General features: G+C 43.2%; 1 protein-coding gene across 2 annotated transcripts in view; it reads left to right on the plus strand.

Moving 5' to 3' along the window:
- The window catches only part of MALT1 (MALT1 paracaspase), a 54,212-nt gene that overhangs the window by 28,071 nt on the left and 6,205 nt on the right, over positions 1-19,936 (plus strand). For both annotated transcript variants that reach the window (XM_037035038.1, XM_037035049.1), the window contains 7 exons: positions 314-340; positions 3,836-3,868; positions 9,083-9,286; positions 14,977-15,154; positions 16,101-16,175; positions 16,943-17,070; positions 18,686-18,835. In XM_037035038.1, coding sequence (XP_036890933.1) covers positions 314-340; positions 3,836-3,868; positions 9,083-9,286; positions 14,977-15,154; positions 16,101-16,175; positions 16,943-17,070; positions 18,686-18,835 — 795 coding nt within the window. The remainder of the gene's footprint in view (positions 1-313; positions 341-3,835; positions 3,869-9,082; positions 9,287-14,976; positions 15,155-16,100; positions 16,176-16,942; positions 17,071-18,685; positions 18,836-19,936) is intronic.

Genomic DNA, 19,936 nt, shown 5'->3' on the forward strand with positions numbered 1-19,936 from the left:
CTATATCTTGACTGTTTATGTTCTGTAATCGTCCAGAATCCCTAAAACTTTGAAGGAGTTATGAATGAGTTGGTTTAGCTTTTTGCCACTCAATGAAAGTAATAATAGCTTAGATTAGAAGTCCTACCTGCTATCCACAACAGTACTCTTTCCTCTTCGGTTTTGCATGGCTTCTCATGTATTTGAAAATTTTAAACTAATTAAAACATTCTAACATGGTTTAATAGCTCAAAACCTTCTCTGATTAGTCTTAGTATTTGTACTAAATAAGCAGTTAAATTATTCAAAGCTAATATGTTGCATTTCATTTCAGATGAATTACATCATCTTGGGCATCCTGGTGAGTAATGTAACAAAACATTAGTTTTAGATTTTTAAGTTATTGAGTACAATAATTTAAAGATACTGTAGATATCTTTTGTTATAGCAGTACTGGTTACAGTGGTGGTAACTTTATTAAAACAGTATTATAATTTAGGGTTGAAATAAGCACTTACATGAAGTGCAGAATATTCAAAATATTCTAGATCATAAGACGGTATGAGGGTAGAAAATACACGGAAGGTACACAAAACATGAATGTAGTTTTTATCTTTGTGAGTGACTCTGGATCATAAAAAGGCAGTTAATGGGGGAAGTGCATGGTTTTTTTATTTGAAAGACAAGAAGCAGTCTTCAAAAGAGTAACAGGATAACAACTGGAGACTTGCCAGACCCTGGGAACCTTGCTCAGGGCTGCTCATTCATAGAATACACCTGAACTGGTTGGGCGGAGTGTCTTCATCTGAAGTAAAAGGCATGTTAGTGGGAATACCTTGCATTATGTAGATAAGTAGCTGGTCCGTCACCATTAAGAAACTTTCTGCGGGCGAGAGTATTCATCATTCTATTGCCAATTTTAATCAGAACAGATTTCTGAACAAGTTCAGCTTGTGAGAAAGCCTTAACTGGGGTGGAAGGCAGAGTGACAGTGAGGACCCCACAAGGACAGAGGACATCTCCGGGTTGTGGGCGTTCCGAAAGGCAGTGATGGAACAGGACTGGGCTAAGAAGGCAGTCCTGTCATTTTGTATTTTAGAGATTTCTTTCATTCCCCGACATGTTACAGCTCAACATTTTAGCACCATAACTAGTTTTCTTAGTTTCATGCCCATCTTTTTCCTTATTTTTTTAATCACTGTTTATTTTTCAGTTACAGTTGACGTCCAATGTTATGTTAGTTTCTGGTGTACAGCCCAATGCCTAGACACTATATAACTTACAGTCATCCCGATAAATTTCATACGCGCCTGACACAATACATGGTTATTTAAATATTACTGACTGTATTCCGCGTCGTACTTTACACCCTGTGATTATTCTGTGACAACAAATTTGTTCTTAGTCCCGTCACCATTTGCACCCAACCCACCAAAAGCCGTCTACAGCTGCCACAATGTTTTCTCTGTGTCTGTGGGTCTGTTACTGTTCTGTGTGTTTATTAATTTTGTTTTTCAGATTCAGTTGTTGATAGACAAGTATTTATTGCCATTTTATTATTGTTCATATTTTTATCTTTTCTTTCTTCTTCTTAAAGACCCTTTAACATTTCGTGTAGTACTTTGATGGTGATGAACTCCCTTAGCTTTGTCTTGTCTGGGGAGCTCTTTATCTGTCCTTTGACTCTAAATGGTAGCCCTGCTGGGTAGAGTAACCCTGGTTGTAGGTCCTTGCTTTTTATCAACAGTTCTTGCCAGTCGCTTCTGGCCTGCGAAGTTTCTGTTGAGAAATCAGCTGACAGTCTTATGGGAGCTCCCATGTAGGTAACTAACTGCTATTCTTGTGCCACTTTTAAGATTCTCTCTTTGTCTTTAACCTTTGGCGTTTTGATTATGATGTGTCTCGGTGTGGGCCTCTTTGGCTTCATCTCTTTTGGGGACTCTCTGTGCTTCCTGGACTTGCATGTCTATTTCCTTCAAGGGTAGGGATGTTGTCTATCATCAGTTTTTCAAATAGGTTTTCAATTTCTTGCTCACTCTCTTGTCTCTCTGGCACCCCCGTGATGCAGGTGTTGGTATGCTTGAAGTTGTTTCAGAGGCTCCTTACACTATCTTCATAGTTTTAGATTCTTTTTTCTTTTCTCTTTTCTCTTTGGATGTGTTTTGCTTCCTTGTATTCCAAATCACTGATTTGATTCTCGGCTTCATCTGCTGTACTGTTGATTCCCTGTAAGTTATCCTTCATTTCTGTTAGTGTATCTTTGGTTCCTGACTGGTCTTTTTTGTGCTTTCTTTGTACCTTTTCATGCTGTTGAAGTTCTCACGAAGTTCCTTGAGCATCCTTATAACCATTATTTTCAGCCCTGTATCTGGTAGTTTGATTGCCTCTATTTTATTTAGTTCTTTTTCTGGAGATTTTTTCTGCTCTTTTATTTAGGATCTGTTTCTTTATTTCATGCTCAGATTTTTTAAATAAGCACCTATTGTGAGTGATGATTGGGCTGTGTTGATTACGTATAAGCAAATGCTACAAACCAGAAGGCCACTAGTTTGGGGTAAACTGAATTCATAGTCTCTGTAAGCCCCCTTTTCTATCATTTCTTTTACAGATATCCAAAATAAACCCTTTGTTCTCCCTATTACTCATGTATTTATAGAAGCTGTGTGTCATTTTTGCCCTGCCAACCTGGAGCTCAGGGGACACCACAGGGAGACATCCAAACATCTAAACCCACCTGGTGTCAGAGAACCACCCCCTCATGGCCTGGTTAGAATCCTTTCCTCCTAGATCAGTGTGTTCTTTCCTTCCTTTCAGTGAGCACTGTAAAAAGTTAGTTCAGGAAAACTTTTGCAAACAACCACCACTGAATTTATGAGATTTTCTTGGCCTCCTCTTTCATTATATCCTTACTCTTCAATATTGGTGACACCAAGAAATTTGAGTTTTAAAAAAGAACACTTGATAAACTTTTCATAGACCCCAGTAGCATATGAATGGTTACAAATGCCAAAGAAAAGTTACCCTGTCTATAGTAGTAGACAGATGACTGATCAAACTCCATCTTTCCCTATATCTCTTTCCACATGGTCCTCAGCACGAGAGATACTTCATTTTACAGAGAGTTGATGGCAGAGAGCATGGGCCATGGAATGAGGTTTACTGACTCGATAACTCTGGACAAGTGACTTAATCTCTCTCCACCGTAGAGCCCTTATCTGTATAATGGAGGTAGTAATTGTGTAATTGTGTATACCTTGTGAAGTTTATTTTAGTCGGTTATACTGAAAGCATCCATAACTGCGCCCAGCAAGCATTCAGTAGATGTTAAGCCCTCTGCTGCTGCTGCTGATTCCCAGCACCCACTGTTTTCAGACTGTATTTCTGCCCAGCCCGTTAAAGATTACGACCCCCACTATGGCCGCCCATTACCAAAGGCATCCCCGGCTGTGCTTCCAAGGCCGTCCACCCCCGTGTCTGTTGCTGTCAAGGATCTGGAAACCTGGCCCTGGCCGGGTGGCTCAGTTAGTTGGATCATTGTCCCATACACCGAAAGGTTGTGGGTTCAATGCCTGGTCAGAGCACATGTGGGAGACAACCAGTTAGTGTATTTAACATCAGTGTTTCTCTTTCTTTCTCCTCCTTTCTTTTTCTCTAAAATCAATAACCATGTCCTCAGGTGAGAACTAAAAAAAAAAGAATCCGGAAATCTTAAAATCATAAGTTAGCTATTAGAAATTGTATTCTGTCTTTGAATGTCACCAATGGTATTCATTGTTTTCATATATCTTTTAACCCTGAAGATACTCATATCATGGATAATAACACCTTATATCTTTGCATTTTTATTTTCTTACAGATAATAAAGAGCAAACAGCTGAACAACCTTTAGGTAAGTAGTGCTCTAAAATGCCTGATCAAAATATGAATACAGTATATATATGTTTTATGGTGAACATAAAGGGAATGAAGACATTTTAACTTGACCACTTTTCTAAGTACTTGAATGACTTTGAGACCACATGGTTAATTTTGGATATTTGTAAAGGAAATGATAGAACAGGATGAAACCAGTTTGTGGGACCAAGTCAGCTTCTGCGGAGTGATTTCTTCACTTTGGCAGCATGCGAACCCATGGACGTGTGTGTCCGTGCAGTGAGTAACACCATCTCTCCATGGGGTTAGACTGGAAGAGCGGCAGACGGGCGGCAACAGCAGCTCCACGTTTGGAAGTGAGCGTAGGAGAGGGGCCTTCCACAGAGGCAGCCGGCACCCCCGATGCTGCGTGGGACAGAGATGAGACGGGGCATTGAGTCTGGGGCACTGTAAGCAGCACGCTGTGCTCTGGAGCGTAGAGAGAAGGAGGGTGAGGCCAGAGCTTCAGAGCCCTGTTTCTCACTGAGCCCCTGGAGGAAACGCCTCTCTGAAAGGCCCGTCTTGTGCCGGTGTGCACCCAGGTGGGGGCACGGGGTTGGGAGAAGAATTGACAGACTGTTGCAGTGGTCTGGAGAAGACGCAAGAATCTAAACCAGGGTNGGCAGCCCGCACCCCCGATGCTGCGTGGGACAGAGATGAGACGGGGCATTGAGTCTGGGGCACTGTAAGCAGCACGCTGTGCTCTGGAGCGTAGAGAGAAGGAGGGTGAGGCCAGAGCTTCAGAGCCCTGTTTCTCACTGAGCCCCTGGAGGAAACGTCTCTCTGAAAGGCCCGTCTTATGCCGGTGTGCACCCAGGTGGGGGCACGGGGTTGGGACAAGAATTGACAGACTGTTGCAGTGGTCTGGAGAAGACGCAAGAATCTAAACCAGGGTTACCCCTGAGAAGGCAGCAGAGAAGAACAAATTCAGAAGACCTCTAGACTCTCGCCTGGACCGCTAGGGGGGTGGTGGTAGCACCCACTGAGCTGGAAAACACAGAATAAGCAGCAGGCTTCAGAAGACAGAGGACTGTCAGTTTGAGACCTAACCAAACAGTTCGAGGTGTTCGTGTCACATCTGCGTGAAGATGTACAGCAGGCGGCTGTGTCCCTGGGTCCAGAACTTTCTGGAGAGGCCTAGATGAGAGATATGTGATGAGCGCCATTAGCGTAGGTATGGAAGTTACAGCCGAAGGGCAGCAAACACAAGGTTGCTACAGGCCGTAGAGAAAAGGACACGAAACTGGCCCACCTTTTTGGGGGTGGGGGAGCATACAGTGTTTTTAACAATGATAATCAGCTGTCACTGATCAGATACCATATAAAAATTTCTGTTTCTGGGTGCTTATGAAAAGGGTAGCTGTCGATTGTGGCTAAATAGTGGCTGCCTCTTTAAATTGGTGTGTGTGCCCTGTTTTCTTGTTGTGAGCCTTCCGTCTCCTTCACTCTGTCCTCTCTCTCTCCTCCCCTCCTCCCCCACGTGGTCTCACCGTGTAGCTAAATGTCCCAAACTGGAAGCTGTCGGACTTCTTCAGGTTCAGACTCAGAACTGGCGGGGAGTCACACCACATTATGGCGTTCCCGGAGAGCCACGGGGCAGCCCGGATTCATGGTGGGGTGGGGAGGGACGGGGGGCAGGGTGGGTGGCCGCTCTGCATGAGAGAGGGGGACCCTGGCTCACTGGGGGCCGCCTTTTACCACAGCTGGAGAGCAGGCGTGGACAGAACATGAAGGACTTTGTTTGCCAAATGAGGATTTTGGACTTTATTTTGTAGGACACAGAGATGAAAAGATTTTATGCCCTGGCCAATGAGGCTCAGCTGACTGGAGGGTCGTTCTGTGAACCGAAAAGTCACAGGTTCCATTTCTGGTCAGGCCCACACAGAAGGCAGCCAGTCCACGTTTCTCACGTGAAAATGTTTCTCCGTCTCCTCCTGCCCTCTCCTCTCTCTCAAATCAATACACATGCCCTTGGGTGAGGAGTGAAAAAAGATCTTAGGCGTGAAACCAGCAAGTGCTGCGTATTCAGCCAGTTAGAGTTGATGCTGATACTCAATTTTTATAGATAGTCAAAGAATTTACTTAACAGCACTGAATTTGTTCCAGACCTTTGTCCAAGTGCTCATGAGTATTAATTCATTTTAGATAAGATGAGTAACACACTAGTAGATGACTAGACATGGAATGAATGATGTAACATGTACCAAGTTCTAAAGATACATTGCATTAAGCTTTGGAAAATGTCTGGGATCATATAGTTAAATATTTTTCTGAAGTGGTTGCTTAGTCAACTTGCCTCATGCTTCCTTTTTCCAGTAGAGGGCTTGTGTGCACGAAATTGTGGGTGGCTCTGAGAGTGTCTTTCTACAGAAACTTTCTCCCCTTTGTGTTACCACCTGAAAAGTATCACAAGTGTTTACATAGTTGCTATTTTTAAGTATTCTTTCATTCCTAACTCTTCTGAATTTCAGATTTTACTGTTTCGCCCTCTCTAAAGTCTGGCTTTTCCTTTCCCTGTCTACCACTAATTTCCCGGGATGAGTCTTTGTCATCTCTTACTCGCCCACTGCAGCCTGCTTCTCCTTGCTAAGTCTCCCCCGTTCACCTGTCACTCAGCAACAGTTTTACAAGTAGATTGGACAAGGTAAGATTTATGAACTCACCGTTTTTATTACCATTTATTTTAAGGAAATGCTCTACCCCATTTTAAAAACTAGCTATTAAAATTATTAGGGAAAATATTGTGAAGTTATGGTCACTATAAATACACACATGTAAATGCACATAGTTCTCAGATTATTGAACTCATGCATTCTGAAAGCTGTTCTAAGTGTTCTTTCCAATCAGATAACAAAACCAACGAATAAAGAATTGGCATCAGTGGAAACAGCCTAGCACACATAGTTTGACAACTGATTTTTTCCCCAAAGACCCCAGTATTTTTTTTCCTATTACGTACCTTCTCATTGTTTTCTGCCGATAAAACTTAGTTTAGTGTACATTTTGGAGTTAAATTATCATAATACTCCACTAAAACACCCCTGGGATTTACAAACCCTTTATTACCTGAGTAACTTCGGGGTCTCCTTGATTTGGGCCACGCTGACATCGGCCAGAGACAACACGTTCCCCCAACCCTGGGCAGCAGAGTGAGCTGGGTGCTTCCCTGTGTTGAGGTCGGGTCTGAGTTCTCGCGGGGTCTGAGTTCTCTCGGGGTTGGTGGGCTCACAGAGGAGGGCACCGAAAGTTTCCTTTCTGGGGATTGGCCAGCTGGTAGTCTTACTGTGCAGTGAGTACTTTGGCCTAGGTTATTTAAGAAGAAACTTTTTTAAAAAAAGGAAATACAGGGACGTTAAGTTTTATACTGCTTCCTGTTGAAATCCATCCTGAGTAGTTTGAACTTTTTGGTTGAACTAACGGTAGTTTAGTAGAAGCTTTATGTCGAATCCTTATGTGTTACATAAACAGTCTTGATGATTGGCCCTTTCTTCTGGATAAAAGAAAAGATTGTCATGTGTAGAGGACTTGAAGTGACTTAGGAGAAAGTGGCTTAAGTGGCTGTTTTTTTCTAAAATGTGCATACTCGTAAGAGTGGGCAGTTTGCAAGGAATCTCTGAAAGCTGTGAATGTAGAATAAAGACACCACAACATGAAAGTAGTAAAGCTTTTCACGAAGTGGGGTTTTCTGCCACCTGAGAGTCACATTCTTTGGTACTAGTTTTTCTTCAGACCTTGTTTACCTCTAGACCCAGGTGTTCTGTGGAAAGAGAAGAAATTTCACCAGATTTTTTGATGAAATTTAAGCAGCTTAATGATTTGAAGCATCCAAAAATTCTGTGAACTATTGCAGACATCAAGTCAGCAATGTGAATATCTGTGCCTATCACAGTCTAAGAGTAGTGTTCATAATAATCTCTAAACACACTACTTAGCACTGAGTGACAGAGGTTGGCGACCTAGTCCTGGCCTGTGTCTGAAGGAGGTGGCCTGCAGGCCTGCCCGGTATGGCTCTGCAGCCCCACGCTCTGGCCACGCCCTCTTCTCTGCTCCCTGGTGCCATAGCATCTTCAAGAAAAACATCCTAAAAACAGGTTCCTGTATTCACGGCGTGGTCTCAAGTCTTGAACTTTTAACCGCACCCAGACTAGGGAAGGTACGATTTTGAAGACCTCTTTAGCACCGAGCTATGTCCAGCCTCCACAGCTGTTCTTGGGCAGGCTACGTGCCCGATTAAGCTAGCTGATACCTTTGAAGGCATGGGTGGGAGTGTTTTCATCTATTAAGGACAAAAAGTCTCTGTATGAGAATACAACTTTGAACAAAGTCTCAGGGCACTAAGGTCAGAAAATAAGCCGTTAAGGTGTTCATACGGAGGTCTTCACACGTCGCTAAAGTAGCTGCATCTCACCCGGATGGGAAATTTTTCTTCCACTGAAGAAGCACAGACACAGGACTTGGTAAGCGGCTGCCTCGCTGTCCTCCGTGGTATTTCCCCTTCCTTGCTCGGATGTGAGTTCTTCCTGTTCCTCTTTTGGGCATTTCTTTTGTGTTTAGCCTCTTCCTTTGTCAGCAAAACAGAACCTAATTCATGGGAACCCAACTTCAAACATTTCTTACTTAAATTTGCTCTAAAAGTTTAGCTGAATATAATAATCTTTCCTTTTGTAATTCGGGAAAAGTTGACTTACGTATCAATGAACATTGTGCTTCATATACAGACAGCTAATAGGGCCCTTTGCCTGGTTCTCGGAAGTGTCACTGAGTTCAGTTTCAGTAGTTGCATTTGTCGGCCTCTGTGGTCCTCGGATACTGGTTCACTGCGTAAAGCAGGGATGTCAGGCTCATTCATGTTCACCAGGGACCACATCAGCTCCACAGTTGCCTTCGAAGGGCCGAATGTAGTTTTAGGAGTGTATAAATGTAACTACTCCTTAACAGTTAAGCGAGAACTCGGCACTGCCGCCGGGTAGAAACGAGGTGCCGGCCCAGATAAAACAAGCTGGAAGGTCGGACTCCGCCTCTGGGCCTTGTGTTTGCCACCCGTGCCATAAAGTGATCGTTCTAAGATGAAATTAAGTAATAATGAAGTCTTATTTGTAGAGAGCACACTTTCTATTATGATTCCATTTCTGTAGGTCTTATTTTAACCTTTGTATCCTTCTTAAAACCTCTCCCTCCCCTTTTTCCACAGCAAAGGACAAGGTCGCTCTTCTGATAGGAAATATGAATTACTGGGAGCACCCCAAGCTCAAAGCTCCTCTGGTGGATGTGTACGAACTGACCAACTTGTTGAGACAGCTAGACTTCAAAGTCGTTTCCCTGCTGGACCTGACTGAATTTGAGATGCGCAATGCCGTGGATGAATTTCTGCTGCTTTTAGACAAGGGAGTATATGGTAAGATATTCATAATCTTCATTTTCATAATTACCCACTATTTTTCACCGAACAAGTTAGGGTTAAGAGTTCAAAATCAGAGAAAGGTGCAGTAAACACATTGTTGAATGGGGGGGGAGGGGCCAGTCGATTTGGCCTTCATACTATAGTTCCATATGAGTAACCAAGTCGCTTAATGTATTTATTTCCATGTCTCTTGTTTTGAAAACATTGTTCTTATTAGAATTCTGACCAATCTTAGGTGATTTTGCTTTTGCTTGATTGACAACGGGAGCCACAGTACACGGTGGCAACGTGGAATATTGTGTGAGCGTAGATGTGAAATACCACTGTCTTGCTCTGTGTGTGTGTGTGTGTGTGTGTGTGGAGTGTAAAAGGTTGTAACCCATGTGCGTGGTGTGTTTCTTTTTCCTGGCTATTGCACGATGTTTACTAGTCTGTTAGTGGAAACTAGAATGTTGGTGAACGAGGCGTATGAAACTTTGTAAACCAAACTTGCATGTATCTGTAGTTAATGGTGCACCTCCACAAAAATTGTAACAGCGCATTTTTAATGGCTTTTCTCAGTCTTTCATTTAAATACATTAGTTCTCCATCTACAGTAATGTATTTCTAAAGAGACAGAAGAGGCCATCAGTAGTAATTTTTTTGTAATTTATTTCTTTTCATGGGAGTCACCACAGATGTGGGAAGGCTGCCTGTGCGCCCTTTCAAGCCCCGTGTCCCAGTGGCCATGACTGTCTCGGTGCCGCAGCAGCGTTTGATGGCCAGGAGGGGGCGTTTGGGGGCTGTTAGGGTGCCCGTGCTCAACAGAAAGCATCAGTTTGGTTTCTCGGTCTTTCAGGTTTTTTTGGCGTCANTATGATTCCATTTCTGTAGGTCTTATTTTAACCTTTGTATCCTTCTTAAAACCTCTCCCTCCCCTTTTTCCACAGCAAAGGACAAGGTCGCTCTTCTGATAGGAAATATGAATTACTGGGAGCACCCCAAGCTCAAAGCTCCTCTGGTGGATGTGTACGAACTGACCAACTTGTTGAGACAGCTAGACTTCAAAGTCGTTTCCCTGCTGGACCTGACTGAATTTGAGATGCGCAATGCCGTGGATGAATTTCTGCTGCTTTTAGACAAGGGAGTATATGGTAAGATATTCATAATCTTCATTTTCATAATTACCCACTATTTTTCACCGAACAAGTTAGGGTTAAGAGTTCAAAATCAGAGAAAGGTGCAGTAAACACATTGTTGAATGGGGGGGGAGGGGCCAGTCGATTTGGCCTTCATACTATAGTTCCATATGAGTAACCAAGTCGCTTAATGTATTTATTTCCACGTCTCTTGTTTTGAAAACATTGTTCTTATTAGAATTCTGACCAATCTTAGGTGATTTTGCTTTTGCTTGATTGACAACGGGAGCCACAGTACACAATGGCAACGTGGAATATTGTGCGAGCGTAGATGTGAAATACCACTGTCTTGCTCTGTGTGTGTGTGTGTGTGTGTGTGTGTGTGTGGAGTGTAAAAGGTTGTAACCCATGTGCGTGGTGTGTTTCTTTTTCCTGGCTATTGCACGATGTTTACTAGTCTGTTAGTGGAAACTAGAATGTTGGTGAATGAGGCGTATGAAACTTTGTAAACCAAACTTGCATGTATCTGTAGTTAATGGTGCACCTCCACAAAAATTGTAACAGCGCATTTTTAATGGCTTTTCTCAGTCTTTCATTTAAATACGTTAGTTCTCCATCTACAGTAATGATTTTCTAAAGAGACAGAAGAGGCCATCAGTAGTAATTTTTTTGTAATTTATTTCTTTTCATGGGAGTCACCACAGATGTGGGAAGGCTGCCGGTGCGCCCTTTCAAGCCCCGTGTCCCAGTGGCCATGACTGTCTCGGTGCTGCAGCAGCGTTTGATGGCCAGGAGGGGGCGTTTGGGGGCTGTTAGGGTGCCCGTGCTCAACAGAAAGCATCAGTTTGGTTTCTCGGTCTTTCAGGTTTTTTTGCGTCAGTAGCTCCTAAATTTAGCCTTATTTATAATCAGACCGATGTGCTAGGGTGAGCTTGGTGGGATTGGTAATGGATCGTGAAGGAGAATTTTTACTGAAAGAAAAAGGTTTTTTTTCTAAATTTAACACATTGCTCTGAGATTGGGGAGAGTGTTAAACTCTTAATGAATTCTTCTTAAATAATAAGGATTACAATTATAACAAGAATGAGTCAACAATAGGAATACCTCAGCTTTTGGATTCACCTGTTATGCTGACATAATGACATAATCTTGTTTATGAGTGTGAGGAGTGGTCAGTGGGGGTGAATTTGTTCATTTTTCTTATGAAAACATGATAGAGTGTACTCTTTAAGTTTGCCTCCTTGGTAATTGGCTTATATTTCTGGTATAGAATAAGGTACTTGTTTGATTATTATTATATATTATGTATCTCCATTTTCAAAGTGTCTAGACAGCTTAAACGGGAAAAGGTTTCTAAAACTTCATTAAAAGCAGCGAAGTGCAGGAGAAAATGTAAACTAATTTGGGCTTGGGGCAGGTGAGGTGTTTCAGGAGTGAGGAGTAAACCCCGCACCCGCGTCTCAGCCAGGTGCCGCGTGGTGTCCCACAGAGCTGTGGGCACCCGCCCCCCCGTGTGGGTGCGGTAGAAGCCCCAGGTTGCAGCTTCTCTCCCGAGTGCGCCTTTGCCTCCAGCGCTGCCCCCAGTGACAGGCAGCACCCTGTCAGGGTTCATCCATGTCACGGCATGGTTTTTGTGGCCGCACGGCCTTCCATTGTACGGATCTGTACCACCCTTTGTTCATCCACTCGTCAGGAGGCGGATGCACCATCCACCATCTAGGTGGTTCGCCCTTTTTGGGTACTGTGAGCAGTGCTGCAGTGAAAATTCATGTGCACGTTCTCGTGTGGGCTGTGGGCATGTGTTTCAGTTCCCTTGGAGAGGCATTGCTAGGTCACAGGACAGTTCTGTGCTTTACTTTTTGAGGAACTAACTCTTTCTGAAGTGCCTGTACTGTTGTCTATTCTCATCATTCCGAAGTGCCTGTACTGTTGGCTATTCTCATCATTCCGAAGTGCCTGTACTGCTGTCTATTCTCATCATTCCGAAGTGCCTGTACTGTTGGCTATTCTCATCATTCCAAAGTGCCTGTACTGTTGGCTATTCTCATCAGAAATAAAGGAGTTTTCCAGCTTCCCTGCATCCTTGCCAACGGTTGTTACTGTCTGCTTTATTTTGGCCACCCTAGGAAGTGCAGGGTGGTACCTCGGTTCTGTTCAGTCAGCCCTTCCCTACTGGCTACTGATGCTGGGCATCTCCTCGTGTGCTGATTTGCCATTTGTGTCTCGTCTTTGGAGAAATGTTTGTTCAGGTCCTTTGCCCATTTGTTATTAGGGTGCTTCTCCTTTTAATTGTTGAAAATAAGAGTCTTTTATATATTCTACCTACATGTTGTCCTTATAGATCCGTGATTTGCAAATACTTTCTCCCATTCTGTGGGTTGTCTTATCACTTACTTGACCTTCATTGTTTAGGGGATTAAATCCACTCCTCTGTCATGATTTTCAAAAGGCTCCCTGTCTGCACACTCCTGCTTTCCTCTGTGATCGTTCCATTCCTTTCCAGCCTAGTCGTCTTCCTGTTCACTGTTATTCCAGCTCCGAGCCCCGTCTGCTTCTGTTCTCCTTGCCTGCAGTGTCCTTGCTCTCTCCCCGCCTCTCCACGTTGCCCCCTTTCCCCCAAGACGATCCATTACTGCTTCCCTCCCCGGACACTCCCTCTGTGCTTCACTCCTGTCGTACCGGCTTGGCCTCCCCACAGCATGTACCGGGTTAATTATACACTGATTTTCTTTGTGGCAAGAACTCAAGTTGCAAGAACCTCGAGGGCAAGAACTTTGTCTTCTTTTTCTTTTTAATTTCCTGCAGTGCCTATGTGATTATATTCGGGGCACATGAGTTATAAATTAAACCCACACCGAATAAATATATAGGTTCGTTTTGTCATTTTGACCTGTAATGTTACATAGGAAAGAACCACTTTTGTTGTTCTAATGCGAGTTTAACAAAAGTAGAAGACCTGGATCCTGCACTCGGACCAAATAAAGCTTTTCTTTTCCATTTTTATTTGTTTAAGTGTTCAGAGCCACATTCTCTGCAAGGAGTTGAGCCTGTAACTATAAAAACCACAAAAGACTGGTGTTTTTGTTGTTGTTGTTCCCCATCGAAAAGCCTTTTTCGTAGTGTTTTAAGAATAGCATATAAAGAAGTTTCATTTCAGGATTCTTTTTTTTTTTAATTTTTATTCAATTCTTGTTCAAGTACAGTTTTCTGTCTTGTATTCCCATTTCAGGATTCTAAGATAACAAAATTAGGGGGCTCTGGAGATTGAAGGTTAGGAGATACGTCCTCACAAGTATTTCTCTCAAGTATTTTTATAACAAAGCCCAGTCTGATTTTTTTGTTGTTATTGTTGTATCGTTTTTACAGCTAAAGCAAAACTCCAAGAAAATCTTTAGAGTTGTTTGGTACAGTTTTCATAGCATCATTTCTCAGTAGAGAAATAATGGCTCATCTACTGACTACTGAAACTAACTCAAATTTTAGATTACTAATTCAAAAGACTGGAAATGAAGAATCAGTAGTATTTATATCTCATAACAACAAAAAAGAAGTAATCCATTAAATCACATTTCCCTTCTCTGCTTCGAAAAAGCTACATTTACATTGTAACCTTTGCCAATTATATTGAAATGTCTATGGAATTTTTCTTTTTTTTTTTTTTTTAGGATTTTACTCATTTATTTTTAGAGAGAGGGAAAGGGAGAGAGAAAGAAAGGGAGAGGAACATCAATGTGTGGTTGCCTCTCACACACCCCCTACTGGGGACCTGGCTCACATCCCAGGTATGAGTCCTGGCTGGGAGTCGAACCAGCGACCACTTGGTTCGGCGCAGGCCGGCACTCAATCCACTGAGCCACACCAGCCAGGGCCACATGCCTGGGGAATTTCTTATGCTTGATATTACAGTTGCTTTCATCTAAGCTGTGACTATTCGTTCGTCTGTTAAATGCTTCCTGAGCGCCTGCTGTGTGCCAGCAACACACAGGTAAATGCAGGCTGCCCCGCCCAGAAGGTGCTCCTGGTCTCATGGAAGAGATGAACAAGTCAGCCTTTCTCTTTTTAAATACGTCGGGAGGTAAAGTGCATTCCGCATTACACCATTGGTTATAAAATGCATTGTGTTGTGAATTAAAATACTCTTCAGGAGAACATCTTGATGTTGGTTTAAAATACGGTACTAGAATGAACACTTGCCAAAACAATTTTCAGTGCACATTTTCGTTAACGTTGACTATATTTATAGCTGGGAATCACTTAAATAAGTTTGTGTTAACTCGAAGAAAATATAAGTCATTTTTTTAAAGAGTGCTGCATACATGTTCGGAGCCTAATTTAGAATTAACTTTTGCCCTGGCCAGGTGGCTCAGTTGGTTTAGAGCATCACCCAGATGCACCAAGGTTGTGCCCTGACTGGGTTTGATGCCCAGTCAGGGCACATGCAGGAGTCAACCAGTGAATGCATAAATAAGTGGAACAACGAGTTGCTATTCCTCTCTTTTTCTCTCTCTCTCTAAAAAAAAAAGCAATGTAAAAAATTTAACTTTTGCCCCTTTTTGTCCTCCTCAGGATTACTATATTATGCGGGACATGGTTATGAAAACTTTGGAAACAGCTTTATGGTCCCCGTTGATGCTCCAAATCCCTATAGGTCTGAAAATTGTCTGTGTGTGCAAAATATACTGAAATTGATGCAAGAAAAGGAAACTGGACTCAACGTGTTCCTGTTGGATATGTGTAGGAAAAGGTAAACCACTTCGCCTTCAGTCGGTGAAGCTGGTCGGGGTTAAATGTCAGCCTTGGCAAATTACGTGTAGGGCAAGCCTGCAAATGCCCTGCAAGCCTGTGAATTGTGTGGATTTAAGCTGATTAAGGTGAAAAGCAGAGGAAAATAGATTTTTCTGTATGTGTAATGAATTGTTTTAGCTATTTCCCGTTTGCTGTGGAACAAAAGTAAGGGACTGAACTCACACTACAAAACAAGCCGCCCCCCAGACGCCGCCACCCACCACTTCACTGATCTCTCCACAAGGGCACAGCAGCAGCCCCTGAGCCGTGGGGCCTCCGGTCCCTCCGGCCAGTCCTGCTCCTGCAGATGCAGAAAGCGAGCCTGACCTAGGTCCCACTTGTTCCTGCCCCTATGGTAGTTACAAGGGGGTGGAACCAGCGATTATTCCCCTCAGATTGACAGTTTTCGCTTGTTCAGCACTTGCCAAAACCCAGTGCCAGAGTTGACATATAACTCCAGGTTTAGTGCTAACGAGGACAAAGAGGTGGTGGCTGTCCGCTGTCTCAGCACTGGGGGGTGCCCTGGATTCTTTCTGGTAAATATGCGGGTCGGGGGTGTCAACTCATGTTCACCGGGGGCCACAGCAGCCTCGTGGTTGCCTTCAAAGGGCCGAATGTGATTTCAGCTCCTTAACAGTGAAGGAGTAGTTGCATTTTCACAGTCCTAAAATTATTTTGGCCTTTCAAAGGCAACCATGATACTGTTGTGCCCCTGGTGAAAATGAGTTTGACACCCCTGGTGTAGGTGATTTGATAAAGGAGTTTTGAATCCACAATTTTAAATGATATATGATAGAATAGTGTTATATCATATTTTTATTACATTATTACTTGTGCTCTTTTTTTAAATGTTTTTAACTCTATTTATATCTGGCCTTTGCCCCTCCTACATTTGAAATCAATAGAAATGACTACGATGACACCATCCCTATTTTGGACGCACTGAAGGTCACTGCCAACATCGTGTTTGGATATGCCACGTGAGAAGCTTTACTTGAACCCTCACCTGAGGATAAGCTCCTGTTGATTTTTAGAAATAGAGGAAGCCAGTAAGAGGGGAGGTGGACGGGGAGAAACATTGATGCAAGAGAGAAATATTGATCAGTTGCCTCCTGTAAGCGCCCCGACTAGGGATCGAACCGCAACCTTTATTTGGTGTACAGGGTGACACTTCAATCAACTGAGCCACCTGGCCAGGGCAGAAACTTTTATGTATATGTTCCCAATCCTTTAATCTTCATTAATTTTTCATTGTAGTTTAAAAGTCTAGAAATATCCATAGATATGTAGGTATTCGTTTGCCTCCATTATGTTCTTGACAGCAAATTTTAAATAATTGACTTAATTGACAAATATCATGTCACCTTCTTTTTTAAAAAATTTTTTAAGGTTGTATTTATTTATTTCTAGAGAGAGGGGAAGAGAGGGAGAGAAACATCAGTGTGTGGTTGCCACTCATGTGGCCCCCACTGGGGGCCTGGCCCACAACCCAGGCATATGCTCTGACTGGGAATTGAACCGGTGACCCTTTAGTTCACAGCCCACGCTCAGTCCACTGAGCTACACTAGCCAACGATTGCACCTTGTTTTCACTAAGCACCAAAGCATGTCATTCCTGCGTGAACATGAGCTCTTTAATTAGGACATCCCACAGAGGCGGACAAGCAGGAGTCTCGTCAGTGTGTAGAGAAGCCCCACATAGCGAGTATTAGCTTTTAGAATTATTTTTCTTTTTGCTGTTTTTAAGGTGTCAAGGAGCAGAAGCTTTTGAAATCCAGCATTCTGGATTGGCAAATGGAATCTTTATGAAATTTCTAAAAGATAGATTATTAGAAGACAAGAAAATTACTGTGTTACTGGATGAAGTTGCGGAAGGTAAAGAGAAAGCTATTCAGGGTTCTCTGTGTGGTAATTATTTTATTCCTACTATTGTGCAGGTTTGGAATTGATACTGTGTAAAACAGCTTTTAATACAGTGTTCAGCAACACTGCTATTTAGTTCCCTCCCTCCTGACCCAGCTACAGGTCACCTGTGCGGCATTACAAGGCCGACCCAGACATACTGAGAAGGAAAGTGTGATCAGCGGAGCCCTGCCCCGTGTTTCTGGGCCTGGTGCCTGCTGCTGCCCGTCTGCTTGTTTGCAAAGTTGTTTAACCAGTGCTATCTCTCAGGGCCAGGCAGATGAAACTTGACAGAGATTTGGAGGCCCTGGTGGGAAAAAACTGGGTTCGCTTTTTTCTCGATGAGCTTAGTGGTTTTAAACTTTTGCTTTAAGGACATGACCATGACCCTGGAGGTTTGACACCACATCTTACATTTCCTGCCGGCCCCATAGGCTGCTGAGCTTGGGTCAGGGACTGAAGGACACCAGCACATCCACAGACATGTGTGTTTTGAAATACCATTTTAGAAGCCATCTCACAAAGAAGGCAGTTCTTTTGCCAGCGAGTTCCTGGCATTCCACAGGTGTTCCAAAAACGGCAGTTTGGGAATCAGGTGTCTGAGTGTTTCACTAACAGCTATTGCCCACACTGTTTGTCATCGTGCTGTTGCCAACGCAGGTCTCCCAGCTGGGTCACCGAGCTGCCTCCCCCGTCAAAGAGACACCCGGGCTGTCCTGGCCTCCTGCAGCCAGAGTGGTTCTGCTTTTACCTGCTTTACGTATTGGGCTTCTGATTTAGCTCTTGTTTGAAGAAAAGTTTCTGCTGCTTTAAAAAGCAGTTGGAGCCTTTGGACTGTGCCGGTTCTTTCCAAACTGAGGTCTGCGGAGGTGCCTCAGCGACCCAACGGGTGCTACCCTAGTGTACACTGTAAACACGATTGAACTGTTTCTAAAACTCGGTGAAAAGCTCCAGTTCACCCACAGGCGACAGACACCCAGCATGTGCACAGCATAACGTTTGTGTTAAGTTCAAAACCTAACGCTCAGACGCACGCCACTCGCCAGCACCGCACGGCGTGCGTGGGAGTGCACGCAGCACGTCGGGTGGTGGTCTGGGCAGGCAGCCGCGGGGCTGTAACCATGCCGGTGGTTTTAACACTTAATTTCCTTTTTAGAAAATGAAGAAATCTGCGGTAAAGACAGGATACTTAACCTTTCTCAGAGATGTAGAGTGCTGTCTGCTCACTGAGTCGGTTTCTCAGCAGAGCGTGGACGTAAAGTCGCCGTGCCTGCCCGTCAGTGGAGAAATGCACTTTCCAGCCCTTTGTGAATCTGGGCTGGGGGTCTCGGGGATTCGTTATGAGAGTTGGAGAAGATAAAAGCTAGAGAGGGGCCCTTAGACGTGAGCTGGTTCAGCACTTTTTTATGTTTGCCCCCTGCCGTATCCCTAGCACGGGGAACTGCCTGACACGTTTAGGTGCTTAGTAACTATTTGTTGAGTAAGTGATACCAGGACTGTAACCTGATTCATAGGAGAGTTCTTGGCCTGAGCATTTTAAATGGGAAAGGATTATGGTCAACAATAATGTTGACTTCTTGTCTCGTAGATATGGGTAAATGTCATCTCACCAAAGGCAAGCAGGCTCTGGAGATCCGAAGCAGCTTGTCGGAGAAGAGAGCGCTGACTGACCCCATACAAGGAGCAGCGCATTCCGCCGAGTCCCTGGTGCGGAACCTGCAGTGGGCCAAGGCGCACGGTACACCCAGTCTGCTTTTCCTGAGCTCTCAGTGCTGTGCTGTGTTAAATCTCGAGTGTCAAAGTGTTTTCCTCCTGAGGACACAGCTCTCCTCCCAGTTTTGCAGTGAAAATAGTTCAGCCCAGCGGGCAAACACAAGTCTATACAAATGTTTCAGTTAGAGGTATTACGCTGATTTATTAGATGTTGGCAGCAGTAAATGGTTTAACTCCCTTTTACCACTAGTGAAATGAAAATGGGATCATTTAAAAATGATTTTCAGTTTATCTAATATACAGTCCTTCAGATTGTCCTACATGTGAGCTATTAAATGTTCTGTTTCAAAGATCAGACAGGCTGGGTTCTGCACGGTCAACGTGTCACCTGCAAAGTGGGAGGAGAGGTAGGGCCGCTGGACAGGCCTGTGGGCAGCACTCAGCCGAGTCGCATCCGCAGCATGGTGGCACAAACGGCTCTGCCCCAAAAATAGACTGTTGACTGAAGTAAAGGTTTTGGATTTTCTGTTAGTTCCAAATATCTATGCTGTGAATTCTTCATCATGGATAATTGAAAATAATTGTTTTTGTTGAACCTTTTTGATAATATATGAAAAGCTATCTTTTGAAACATTAATATGTTAAAGCACATTAAAATGTAAAATGCCATAAATATGTTATCTTAGCATTCTAGATCATTGGACAAATAAGTAAAATTGATTGTTTTTTTCTTTAAAAAATCTCTTATCAGCAGTAACAAAATTGCAATGGTAAAGATCAACAGCAAACAGAACCCTTCTATAAAATGAAAGTGAAGGGTCAAATAGAAAGTATTTGTAACAAATTTTATAGGTAGATAATTTTTTATAATAAAGAACTCATGCAAAATAGTAAACAAAACATTAACCCCTTAATAATCAAAGGATGTAAATTCAATAGTTCACACAGTTGAGAATTTATTAATAATTAAGAAACGAATATTAGAAAATGGCAAAATAAAATAGTAATCATGGAAAAGAAAATGAAATCTGTGAAGGCGTAGGTTTTTTTACCCCATCAAACAGGTAAACTTTCTGAAAATTAGTATTAGCTTGTGGAAATGTTACGGAGAAACGGGGGAGTTATA

Source organism: Sturnira hondurensis, unplaced genomic scaffold, assembly GCF_014824575.4.
Source record: "Sturnira hondurensis isolate 20B ecotype Veracruz unplaced genomic scaffold, ASM1482457v3 Scaffold0001872, whole genome shotgun sequence".
Taxonomy (NCBI): Eukaryota; Metazoa; Chordata; class Mammalia; order Chiroptera; family Phyllostomidae; genus Sturnira; species Sturnira hondurensis.